Below are 13,016 nucleotides of genomic sequence, written 5' to 3' on the forward strand. Positions count from 1 at the left end.
AATGGGCCAGTTTTCATCAAGTTTGATGTTATTTCTCATTTCATAATTATCTTAAAATCCAACTAACAAAGAAAAAAAACACATTTACGAAAATCTCACAATCACAAAGACTTTCAGAAATCTGATTTGTCTGTAATTTGTCCGGCGCCATAACGGTCAAAACCTGTCAGTTCAGTCTCAATCATCTCCGGTTTGAAGCCGTCAGATTACTCGTCGCAGTGGATCAGTCCGATTTGTCTTTCAACCAGGTGCGGCTCGGTTTCTTGATTAATCTCTGATTCTTTACTTTTTGATTCGGATCACGAGCCGTTGATTTATTTGATCAAAATTTTCGATTTCATTTCCAAATGATTAATGGAGAGGGGACTCGCGAGGAGAACCTCGCCCAAGTCGCCTCTCCCGATCCGTTCGATCCATCCCGTTCGAAATCGGACGGTGGTGACGGCGGCGGTGCCTCGACGGCGTCCTCGCCGCACTACTCATCTTGCGGAGAGTCTGAGCTCGAACGATATTGCAGCGCAAACTCGGTGCTCGGAACGCCGAGTTCGACAGCTACATTCAATGATTGTTTCGGAGAATCTGAGTTCGGGTCAGTGAGGAGTGTTAGTGGTTTTGGATTAGGTGATGATTTTGAGAATTTCCATTTGGAGGAGAACCAGAAAGTTCCATCCAGTCGAAGAATTGAGTTTCCAAAAGGCAGAATCGAAGACGGAGGGGTTGTTAATGTTAAAAGTGTTGAAGAAGGTAGTTCTTCATGTTTGGTTTCGGAGTTAATGGAGGAAGATGGGAATTCTTTGAGATATGAGCATTCAGAAGGGGAGGATTCGATGTATAACTATGGCACGGATGATGGTGAGTGTAGGAATAATTGTTATTATAGGAAGAAAGATAATAATGAGTATGACACTAAGAATGTGAGCGAGAATCCTTTAGGGATTAATTCATCTGTGGCCTTTGGTTCCAATGATTGGGATGATTTTGAGCAAGAAGCGGGCACAACTGATCTGGCTTCTTTCATGCTAGATGCATCTTCTGTGAGGGAACAAGTTCAAGCTGGGAATGAATTGCAACAGAATGTCAATAGTTTTGGTGAATTTCCAATTGGTTTATTGAGTTCAGTTGAATCAGAACTTGTAGAAGAAGTGAAAGACATTCCTGTGGCTAGTTATCAGGAACAGGTGGCTGATGACTTAGTTGAAGAGGCAAAAAGTTCTTTGGTCAATGTAATCAGTTCTCAAAGGGGTCATGAGGTAGAGAAATATGTGAGAGATATTCCTGTTACTAGAAATCAACTCCAAGATGCTGATGATGACATGAAGTATCTAGAAACTTGTTCTGTTACTGATGTCTTTGCAATGGAGCAGGACCCCCCTATTGAAAAAGCCCCTGTGGAGATAGGTTTGGATGTTTTGGATTCCGACAGGGTAAGGCAGCATCAATCTGCACATGCTAAGGAAGTGATTGCTGTTGATGAGAGTATATTACCAGAAAGACAGGAAATAGGCAATTATAAAGCAGAATTAGATCCCCTTGCTGATTGTGCCCATCCAGTCTACACTCCTCAAAAAGTAAATGCACAACTGTTTGATGATTGCAAACCAGATTCACCCACATCTACATGTGAAAATATTGTGAGCGGTAGTACATTCAAGAATCTTCCTGTGCCAGCAGATGTAGTTGAAGAACATCCTGGACCAGTTAAGGTCAGTCACTTGTAAATTTTCGTGTTTCAGCCACTAGTATCCTAATCATTATTTGGATTAGTTAAGATTTATTTTATGCTTATGAATTACAACTGTTAGCTAGATGTGTTTATACATATTTTGCTAATACAGTGAATGAATATTAACTTGAACAAAATCATTTGGGTCTGGCTGGAGAAGCATTTTGTTTTTATTTATTGAACTATTGGCTGGATACTTCAGTCAAGAAGCACAATGATGCTCAACTCCATTGGGAAAATAACTTAGTGACAAACTCGTGACGGCTCTAAGTTGAGCTGCAGCAGTAACTATCATTCTTACCGTAGTTGTTCATTGACTAATGTTGTAGTATATGACCTTTTTAGTTGTACTGACTTACTACAAACTTATCATTCTGTGCAATGTAGCTGGACTGAGCTCATTAAGCATTGAATGTGTCATTTTATGGACTGGTTTATTGTCAAATTTATGGGCCACCTACTTTTTGAGTTTGTGATTGATCAACCATCTTATATAGATAAGTGGTTATCAACCTGTTGGGTTCTGGTTCCATAAATTGCATTTGAAGCTGCTAATACTCTTATTTGTCCATCCTCTACATCTTGCAGATGGAGAATCCTGAGCTAAATGAATTTTATGATGAGGTTGTTCATGACATGGAAGAAATTTTGCTTGAGTCTGTTGACTCTCCTGGAGCCATGTTCTCTCAGGGTAATAGGATGTTCCAACCACAGTTATCTTTACCTCTAAGAGATGGAGGGTCAACTGCTTCTACTTCAGGTGCAGATGATGCTTACTCACACTCTGCACATTTGCTGAGAATAGATGGTGTTGAAGTGGTAGGTGCAAAGCAGAAGAAAGGAGACGTCTCATTTAGTGAAAGATTGGTTGGGGTAAAGGAGTACACTGTATATAAGATAAGAGTGTGGTGTGGCAATGACCAGTGGGAGGTTGAACGCAGATACCGTGATTTCTGCACACTCCATCGTCGCTTGAAATCGTTATTCTCTGATCAAGGTTGGAGTCTTCCTTCTCCCTGGTCATCTGTAGAAAGGGAATCTCGAAAGATATTTGGGAATGCAGCTCCTGATGTTATTGCTGAAAGAAGTGTCCTGATTCAAGAATGTTTGCATTCCATTATCCATTCCAGGTCTTTTTCTAGTCCTCCAAGTGCATTGCTTTGGTTTTTGTCTCCTCAAGATTCATTTCCTAGCACCCCTCCATCAAATACTCTGTCGTCTCAGTCTACAGATTTTTCAAGAGGGGCAGGTACAGAAAAGATTTCTCCTTTAGGGAAGACTATATCGCTTATTGTTGAAGTTCGACCACCCAAACCAATGAAACAGATTTTAGAAGCTCAACATTACACTTGTGCTGGATGCCACAAACATTTTGATGATGGAATGACTCTGATGCTAGATTTGGTCCAGTCACTTGGATGGGGAAAGCCTAGACTTTGTGAATACACCGGCCAGTTGTTTTGTTCATCCTGTCACACAAATGAGATGGCAGTCTTACCAGCAAGAGTGTTGCATAATTGGGATTTTACTGGGTATCCAGTTTCTCAATTGGCTAAATCGTATCTGGACTCTATACATGACCAGGTAATGGCTGTGGTATGAGATGCTGTTTGTAGGATCTATGTATAAGTGAATTGTAAATTGAAGACAACCCAAATATGGAAGATTAGGCATTGTTTTACATATGCCCATCCAGGATGGAAATTAGAGCATTCAGGCGGACAGCTTTACTCCTACCTATGGAAAAAATGGCCTTACTCTCCCTTCTTCATACTTTTCACAGATTTCAAGATAAGGATTATAAAATGGATAACTTTGATTCTCATCATATTCCAATGCATTGATATTTGCTGTGGGTAGGGAGCCTAAGAATGACTTGATGGTTATTGGCTCTGTACTGGAAATTTCTTCCGTCATAACCCCTTGTACAATTTTTTATATATGTATTTAGATTTATGATGGCATTTAACGAAATTTATAAGTAGAACTTTAATCTCCCAAATGTTTACTTAAATTAATACTTAATGTCAAGCCAGGTGTTTTAACCATTTTTTTTTTTTTTTTGCAGCCCATGCTTTGTGTTAGTGCAGTTAATCCTTTTCTGTTTTCGAAGGTTCCAACCCTGCACCATGTTATGGGCATCAGGAAAAAAATAGGAAATATGCTTCCATATGTTCGCTGTCCATTTCGGATGTCAATCAACAAAGGACTTGGGTCTCGAAGATATCTTCTTGAAAGCAACGATTTTTTTGCACTTAGAGATCTCATAGATCTTTCCAAAGGAGCTTTTGCAGGTTAACTTCCCATCACAAGCTAATTTGGTTTTTAGTGGAGGATACTTTGCTATTTAGAGGTCATTATTTTGAGTCTATCCTTTTCTATACGAGCAGGCAGAATACCACTTTTTGGAAGACTGTGACCTGCAAAACCAGAAACACTCACACACAAATAACCAATATTTGAAGTTTTTGTTGATTGTTAAAATTTTAATGTAACTTGTGTCACAGCTGTCACCCTATCGAGGTGAAGTCTTTGTATAAGGTATTATATATCACCTGAGAAATAAGAGGGGACTTTCACTTTGAACCTTTTATTTTTCAGACATTACTTGTATTAGCCTTTTGGTTTTCTGAATCTGCAACATAGGATTTAATTTTTTTTTTCTATTACTCCCTTTCACTCTCTTGTCTTTCTTCTCCTATGTTGGTTTGACTCTGAAGTAAGGATGTCAATTCTCATGTCAGCTCTTCCTGTGATGGTTGAAACTGTATCAAGGAAAATTCAGGAGCATATTGTAGAACAATGCCTCATATGCTGTGATGTGGGAATCCCCTGCAGTGCTCGTCAGTCTTGTAATGACCCATCATCTCTCATATTTCCTTTTCAGGTCCGTGTATATCCCATTGCTTATTGCTGTTTACTACCTAGGTAATCAGTTGCTCCATGATAAATGTTTGCCATCCAAATTTTCTTATAATCCAGATGTCTTTATTTCCATTATCATCGCATGAATTCCACTACTACATGACACTCTTTGTACTTTCTTGGGCTTGTTAATCGGAATGCCTAAACCATTGAGCTTGAGCATTACAAATTCTATACATGCTGATCTACTCTGTTTCCGCTGGTAGTTCATTTTGCTGGGGAAAAAGTAGCATATTTAGAGCATGTTTGGCCTGGCTTTTTTTTAGCTTAAAAGTTATTATAAAGCTCTTATAAAAAATAATAGCTTTTAAAATTAAGTTAAAGTTGTTTGGTAAATTTCATTTTTATAAGTTTTTTTTTATAGATAAGCTGTTTGGCAAAATAATTTATATAAACTCTAATTTAGGTTAAAATTACCATAAAGGGTATTTAATAAATAATTTTTTATTAATCATGAATTTCTTTGCTCAAAATAGAAAAAATTAACTTTGTTTTTTATCTATTTAAAATAAATTTTTCAGATTTTATTCTTTAAAAAAAAGTTACTTTTTTTTAAGAGCTTTTTACGAAATTCTGTTTAGCTCAGCTTTTGCTTTTAAGCAGTAGATAAGCTAAATATAAGTCAGGCCAAACGGGTACTTACTCTATTAACTTTTGCCTGAGAATGCTCAAAAGTTCTGCATTATTGGGTTTTTTTTACCCTATTCATTGATACAATCTGACAGCATGATATTTTAACAGGAAGGTGAGATTGAAAAGTGTATGTCCTGTGGATCAGTTTTTCATAAGCATTGCTTTAAAAAGCTTGCAGAATGTCCATGTGGGGCGCTACTTAGGGCAGATGAAGCTACAAGGCATTCAAATAGTCTAATCCGTGGTGTCAGTTTTGGGGCAAGTGGAGCTTTGGACTTGTTAGGGAAGAGGTCAAGTTCTGGGTTACCCGTGGGTTTCCTCTCTGGACTATTTTCAAAGACAAAGCCAGAAGGGATGGAGCATAAGGATAATGAAAATATCATTCTAATGGGTTCTATGCCCAGCAATTATTTGTGATCACATGTGATGTATACTTTGTAAGTTACTTTGATTTGACAGGCTGGAGTTCTTTTGTTGGAGCTTGGTCTATTAACTGATATCGATGTGACCAAATTCTGAGGTGAATTCTAAACACCTTTTAATTTTTACATTTTGTGCTTTTGTTACTGGTAAGTTTCGCTATCTTCTAAATTTTAATTCGTCTCCTTAAATGGAAACCCCTGTCGTTGCTGCAGGTGCTGACCGGCCACCTGTAGATAAAACATACACGACAAGAAAGCTGTCTCGAGGGCCATCATGTATGTACATAGATTTCTTTCAGATTTACAGTTTTCTGGTGGTCAAAATCTGGTAAAACTTTCCAAAGTTGATAATTTTAGAAGTTGTAAATCTTGTTTCTGCAAAAGGGTTGATTAGTGGGAAAGTACAATGTTGTCTTTAGCCAAATTGTTGTCATTGAAATTGTCTGTAAACACTCCTAAACGAGGATTATCCTATTGATTGCATTAAGAGAATCCCTTTTAATAGCGAGCAACTCGACAAGTTTCGTCGAGTCAATTACATTAACTGATTCAGAAAACATAAGCTTAATAGATTCTACTTCATCTCTCAACTTCACCTTTCCAATTTTTCATAATCAAGATTCTAGTGGATATTTGGAACAAAGCATGAACTGACACAAGGTATTATCCCTTGTAAGAATGCATGCATGCATGAGCCCACAAACATTACAAATTTTTGTTAATAAATTGCAGTTCCTTGTTTCTCAACGTCACCAAGGTATTATGAAAGTATATATTTAATGGGTTTGTGTTTGATATAGATTTTATATATAATTAATGAATTAAATTTGGTCACACGATTAACCCATAAATTTAAAACTTATGATAGTGTGTAAACTCAATATCATGATAAATGCCAATGGTCAATTTTGGGTAATGATCTCTATCAACAATGTTTTGTGTCATGGTCTAGAGAAGAGTTATGAATTTCATATTGATTGTATATTAGAATATGAATTTTGTATTTAATTGTTTATAGTATTTTTACTATATGATACATATTTGAGTATTTAATTTATTAATTAGTATATGATCTCTTATTAATAAGAGAGTAGAGTTCGAATTTTTTTCTTTCAATTAAAAAAAATTATGATACGATAATAAAATTGTGAGACTCAATAGATCAGAACAGCACTCATGTGAAATGACAAAAAAACCTAGTAGCTATTGTGATTATTTTATAATTGAAGGATAGGTAAAAGATCATGATTATCAATTGGGAAAGAATGGTTGCAGAACTTTTAGTTAAAAACAACTGGAAAACTGTTGGACTGAAACAAAATAAAATTGAAAGATTTGAAGCTGTCGGTGATCATCATTTCTCTTTTTCTCTCTTCTTTTTCTTTTCTCCCTTTTAGGGTATCAAGGTGAACATCATTCAAAAGCACCAATATATGATAGAGCCTCTGTTTCCTTCCTCTGAGTCAGCTTCCACAAAGTGAAACGATGTCATTACTCATTATATTTCGCCGTATTTGACCCCTTTTCTCTTTCCTACACAGATCACCCCCCACACCTCAGCTAGACCAATCTATCACTGTTAGGCCAGCCAAGTTGAATAATAAGCGTTGGAAAGCTGATGGGAATTTTTCTATCTGTTCTTTTTCCTCCTTTTCTCCTCCTGATAAGGAATAGATTGATAATGATTAGGGAGTTGGACAGTTGCCAATTCCCAGGTTTTTCATTTGTCGGATAAAAACTGCCATCAGTGAGTTTTTAATAATTGAATGATGGTGTGTTAGAGAATGACTGGCTATTTAAATGTTTACATTATTTTTAACTTGTGAGGCTTCATGTAAAACAAAATCATAATGATAAGTAACTTGTAGATTAATGTGAATCATGTAGATTAATGTGAATCATGTAGATTAATGTGAATCATGTGAATCGTGACAGATAGTATCAGAGTCAGTTTTAATAAGATTAAAATAAATAATACTTTGCAAGTTAGTGTGAATTCTGATAGTTAGTATCAAAACCGACTATAGGGATTATGTATTATGACATTTTACGTATACACGATATTTGATCAAATATGTTTGATTCAAATAATTTTAAGTTGAGATTGGAACTTACATGTGTAAAAACACATGTAAATTGCTTGAACAGGAAAAAGAGACAAAAAAAAAAGGTTGACAAGTAAACTTGGAGAAATAAGATATTTTCCTTTGAATTCTTTTGAATATCTATCTGTGGTTACAACTTAAAAACTACTACACAACTCCCTAAAATGGGTGTATAAACAAAGATTGCCTGCTTTCTTGCTTGGCCTGTTTTGTATCTTCCAAGTCTCAGTCTGATGTATCAACACCTTTTGTCAAGTTTCTGATGCAAGAATCCTGAAGTTTCAATTATGTTATATGTGCCATTTGATGCATTGTCTGTATCTTTTATGGGGGAAAAAAATTAGAGTTTTCTTCTTCAAAGACCTTCTAACCAGTTGTCTGCATAAACCCACCAGTTGAAGCTACCTCATACACTGATAGGAGTCAGGGAACCATCTTGAAAATGCATAGTGCTTCAGCTTTACCATCAAAGCAAAGAGACCATAGCATGGGAAATGCATCAATGCCACTGAAAAGTACCTTCAAATCCCAATTCAAAGATGAGAGAGTAAGTGTTTGTGCCAAGATGCTTGGATATATACAGATCAAACATGGTTTCTGATAGAAGCTTTGATGATTAGAAGAACATACCATAAGGGAGCATATGGAGATGACAGATCAAGAAATGGATATGGCCACCTGTTTAAAATGATTGAAATCAACATTAATCAAAAGATAAATGAAGATTATAAATACCACTAGAGACAGATGAGAGTTTAATGGATTTACCAGACATTCACACAAGCATGAACAAGCCACTGGAATATAACATAGATCACTGTCCAGAGGAAGAAGTATGCGATCCGGAAACAAGGAAAGCGCTAGACGGGACAAATAAACCAAAATTAACAAGAAATCAAATGGAAAGATTTAGAAACTATCAGACTTTGAATGTGAGTAGGGTCACTTACCAAGCAGTTGAAAGCGGTATCAGCAAGCAGGAAAACAGCATTGATAGTATGCATATTAATGGCCAGCTGCCACAGAAAGATTAAGGAATTGTGCAAGTAAGAACCAAAGAAACTGACAAAATATTTGGGATTTTTGTTCTGTTTTTTCATATCATGATATGCAGAAGAAATTGGGAATGCTCTATGCTTTTGCTCTCTTAATGGATTGAACAAGAAGATCAAGTTCATGAAATCTTAAATTTGATCAAGTATAGTGGCTATACTTACAACACTCAGATTGTAATCTTTGATTGCAAGAAAAGGGACAATTATGAACCAAAAAACACAATCAGTCAGCAAAACAGCACCGGCATTCATCTGTTCACAAGAAAAATTATGTCATCATCCCTGGGAAGCAAAGCAGCTAAAAAGAAGTTCCCCTTGAAGGGCTAGAGCTTCAAGGAGAGACAAGTTACCCTTTGTTTTTGAAATTAGTATACCTGGAAGATTATTTGAAAGACATAACCCGACGTGCCTGCAGGCTGGCGAACAGAATGCCCTTCAGGAAACTCAGGGTTTTTTTCTGCATTGTCAGAGGTTTCTCCACCCGTAGTATCTGCATAGCTTCCTTGCTCTGCATCTAACTCTACGTTATCAACCTTGTCGCCACTAACCCTTTTGTGGTATTGGTAACATCCACGCATGGAAAGCACTGATCCCAGCTACAATTGAAACATGAGATGAATGAGTTAACAAATCAAGAGCAGAAGAACCAGCACTGCGATAAAGACGCATAAATATACAGATAAAATCTCATAGAAGTGATAAAGTGTACCCCAAAATAGATGGTGATCAATGTGAAAGTCCACCTGCACAGAACAAGGAAAATGCAGAAAGACTCAGAAATTGGTCAAGTCCATACTTCATGTAAGTAAGTTTAATTGGTTTCCATGAAAAGTTTAAATGCAAATGATAGGGTAAACTGATTTTAGCTATTTCCATAAAGAAACCATGTGATTTTAGAACCTCAACAACAAATTACATGTTCCTTTTTTTTAAGAATTACTACAACATCAGTGCAGAAATTCATGATCTTTTCTTCTTTCTTTAAGAAAGAAAACAAGGCATACCCTCAAGGCAAGGAACTCTAAAAAGATCATTGTTGTAAGGAAATCATCTTATATCTCATAAGACAAGTGTAGAGTACCAATTAAAGCTTGCAGAAGGAATCACAAGTACGCAGAAAAAAGGAAATTTTCCCTTGTCAAATTTCATACATCAAATACGAAATACTATGAGTTTCGTCCAAGAGAAAGGGGAGCTTACTGAGTATAATAGTAGAAAATGCTGCCTCCATCGACAAAAGAGGTGACAAATAGCAATATCAGAAGCACAAAGAAAGCAACAAGTCTGAAAGCCAGCAACCAAGCAGGGTGAATTCCTTTTAAACATGGCCTCCAAGTCTCATCCTCATGAAGAGATCCTGCCGTATCTTGCTGAGTTTCTCCATTACTGTGATTAGATTTGCGGAAACCTTCATATTTCCATATAAGAATAAAGGAAAAAGTGGCTGTGATCAAGACCCAAATGGAACAAAGCAAGACCCTCCAATTGAACCAGTAGATTGTGGTAGTTGTATTGACAGTCATGGTTGGTTGCCAAGAATCTCCTCCTCCTGTTAAATAACTCATGATGGAGCAACTAATTACTTCTCTGTTTTTTGTCAAGGAATGAATTTGAAAAATGGTTTTTTGTGCTCAAATTCTTTCATGGAAATTATTAAAAAAAAAAAAGGAAGATGAACAGCAACTTGGTTCTGAAAAGAGAATGAATAGGATCAAGGAAGTACTGATTTGAACAGAGGAAAATAATGGGATAACTTTATATGAATCTAAAATAAAACCATGAAAATATGGTGAATGATTTCTTGGAGGAAAAAGGAAGAGTTTTTCATTAAGTAGGGAACATGAATTGCATGAAACAACAGAAAAGCTCCAGAGAATCTTGATGAAACAACAAACTTTTACTATTTTGAATGAAACAAACTCAGAAAACAGAAGACATTTTGTAAGATTAGAGCTCCAAAAGAATGATCTTCAACTTACTACTATTCACAATTGTTAATGAAAAAAAAAATTGAAATAACAAAACAATTGAAAGATAGAGTTAAAATCTTAAAAACAAAGAATCAAACAATACAAGAGTAGCTGACTTGACATGACTTAGGCCACATTCAAGAGAACTTTGAGAAGAAATGGTTTTCTGATATATTCTTATCAACATCAAAACAGGTAATCAAGAATCAGACCAATTGGAAATTCAGAAAAACAAAAGTTGCCCTAGTTTGAATTTGACCTGATATTAACAAATGCATCAGGCCTTTGGCAGAGATTCCAAACTTTAGAAATGTTTTTTTTCTTTGCACCAGAAATATATATTAATTTAAACAAAAAGTTTTGATTAATATTAAAGATGAGATAAAAGCAAAAGCTACATTCTGAGCAAAGGAAAGGTTGATGCTTACAAGGGAAAGCAAGTTAATGTGGAGGAGATGCTTTGCTTCTTTGCTTACAGAGAGAGAACCAAAAAAACTGATAAAGCAACCAAGCTTAAAGAGAGAGAGAGAAGGATAAAAAGGGTGGTGTGCTTTGAGGGCAAGCTTCTCTCTCTCTCCCTGTTATTTATAAAGGAAAAAGGAATTCTTTGGAAATAGACTACACTAGACCAGACCCCTTTTCCAGTCTTCACACAATCTCCATACCATCATGCAAATATTAAATTCTCAGACATGCAAGTTTTTTGTGACCTTTTTCCTTGGAATTCTAGTCTTTTGTAGTCTTTTTAGTCAAGTTTTTCTTCCTTTTCTTTTTTGATTATTTACAAAATATTTTAAAACAGGACAGAGAGATGGGAACAGTCAGTATTATATTTGGATTTTTGTGTTGGAATTCTGATGATGCTTTTTGGGTTCAGAGATTGTTTTGGTGTGTTCTGAACAGCAACTATTTACAAGGAATAAAGCAACTCACAAGGGAGGGAAACAATGGTCTGATGCAGTGAAGTACCATTAACTGGTGATGATGAACCTCACTTTTTTTTTACCAATGGTTTTGTCCATCATTTTGTTGTAACATCACATTAAAGATCATATTAGGGTTGAATTTTTGATATATCCATAAACACCCACTAATATTGATTTTTTACGTAAAATCATGTCAAAGGGTCTTCTCAGAATTGGATTTTGCATTGAAACTCAACCAATCCTCTTGTTTGAGACAAGATTGGGATTCTCAAAACCATGATGATGTTTACTCTTTTTTCATGTGTTAGTTAAAGCATAAAATCAGTTGATGTTCAAAACAGGGGACCCAGATGTGACCAAAGGTCATGTTTCTTGCCCCACAATCCCCAGCCTCGCAAGTTTTTCTTCGGATGATTTGCTAATAAAAATAGTCAATAATTTTTGGGCTTTTTTTTTAATTTTTTCCATTGTCGGCACAGAAGGATGACACGTGTCATCCTTGCATTGGTTGAATTGCAAGAGCCGAGACTTGTTTGATAAGTTTGGACCAGCGCCGCCCCACCTCGAGAATCTTCCTTCACCGTACAAAGGGAAATACACTTGACAGAACAATAAAACCTTGATGCAGAACATTTATTTTTTATTTATTTTGCAAGCAACCTAAAATAAATAATAATAATAATAATAATAACCATCTTAAATTTCGACTTGTCACATCATTTATATGGAAAGAGAAAAGAAAGAATAACAATGAATACTTTATATTACTTTATCTAGTTAAATAAAATTAAAATATTTTCCAATCATATTCAAATAAAAATTTAAAATACTAAAATTACTATTCATCACCGATTGGATTAAGATTCAGTAGTGATTATAAAGTAATCACTACTCAATTTCACATCATATATACATATAAAAGAAAAGAAAAGTAAAAATAATCATAGACATTTTATAATAAGATATATAAATAATATTATTTAATCTAATTAAAGTAAGATTTAAATAATAAAATTATTATTTATTACTGTCTCGAATAAAATTTCATAATAATCATAAATCATTTATTATTTAAATTCAATTATATATATATTATAAACTATTAAAATAATTTCTGAATATTAGTTGATACTCTGACATTCTTGCTTGAAAGAAAGCGTGGGAAGGCAATGGTGGCGTGAAAACGGGACGGAAAGGTGAGTGTGACTTGTTTTGGGAGGTGATGATAAACGTGGTCTCCAAGCATTAGAAAAGCAT

At 35.4% G+C, this 13,016-nt stretch overlaps 2 protein-coding genes across 4 annotated transcripts in view; one reads left to right on the forward strand and one right to left on the reverse strand.

The window, feature by feature from the left end:
• Positions 1-15: 15 nt before the first annotated feature.
• Positions 16-6,271, forward strand: LOC110422632 (Phox (PX) domain-containing protein). Its single transcript, XM_021436629.1, has 6 exons — positions 16-1,703; positions 2,312-3,307; positions 3,792-4,017; positions 4,468-4,610; positions 5,390-5,801; positions 5,917-6,271. The coding sequence occupies exons 1-5, from the start codon at positions 348-350 to the stop codon at positions 5,696-5,698; spliced, it is 3,030 nt and encodes a 1,009-aa protein (XP_021292304.1). The 5' UTR covers positions 16-347; the 3' UTR covers positions 5,699-5,801; positions 5,917-6,271.
• Positions 6,272-7,731: 1,460 nt separating this feature from the next.
• LOC110422592 (UDP-N-acetylglucosamine-N-acetylmuramyl-pyrophosphoryl-undecaprenol N-acetylglucosamine protein) overlaps positions 7,732-13,016 on the reverse strand; it is a 6,088-nt gene continuing 803 nt past the window's right edge. The window contains exons 1-9 of one of the 3 annotated variants that reach the window (XM_021436570.2): positions 11,093-11,159; positions 10,064-10,412; positions 9,573-9,606; positions 9,238-9,459; positions 9,026-9,115; positions 8,759-8,824; positions 8,577-8,668; positions 8,439-8,486; positions 7,732-8,327 (exon numbers count right to left, since the gene is read on the reverse strand). In XM_021436570.2, the coding sequence (XP_021292245.1) occupies positions 8,210-8,327; positions 8,439-8,486; positions 8,577-8,668; positions 8,759-8,824; positions 9,026-9,115; positions 9,238-9,459; positions 9,573-9,606; positions 10,064-10,412; positions 11,093-11,111 (1,038 nt within the window). In that variant the 5' untranslated portion in view covers positions 11,112-11,159 and the 3' untranslated portion in view covers positions 7,732-8,209. Of the gene's footprint in view, positions 8,328-8,438; positions 8,487-8,576; positions 8,669-8,758; positions 8,825-9,025; positions 9,116-9,237; positions 9,460-9,572; positions 9,607-10,063; positions 10,413-11,092; positions 11,160-11,261; positions 11,593-13,016 lie in introns of those variants that run through there. The other 2 variants (XM_021436571.2, XM_021436569.2) reach the window with 2 other exon arrangements.

Source organism: Theobroma umbraticum, unplaced genomic scaffold, assembly GCF_002168275.2.
Source record: "Theobroma umbraticum cultivar Fairchild unplaced genomic scaffold, ASM216827v3 scaffold_146.0, whole genome shotgun sequence".
NCBI lineage: Eukaryota > Viridiplantae > Streptophyta > Magnoliopsida > Malvales > Malvaceae > Theobroma > Theobroma umbraticum.

Excerpts from the sequence above, each read along its gene's own strand:
- LOC110422632 (XM_021436629.1), top strand. The coding sequence starts at position 348 with ATGATTAATGGAGAGGGGACTCGCGAGGAGAACCTCGCCCAAGTCGCC. Across the intron at positions 1,704-2,311 it reads AACATCCTGGACCAGTTAAG|ATGGAGAATCCTGAGCTAAA; the intron begins GTCAGTCACTTG and ends TACATCTTGCAG. Across the intron at positions 3,308-3,791 it reads TGGACTCTATACATGACCAG|CCCATGCTTTGTGTTAGTGC; the intron begins GTAATGGCTGTG and ends TTTTTTTTGCAG.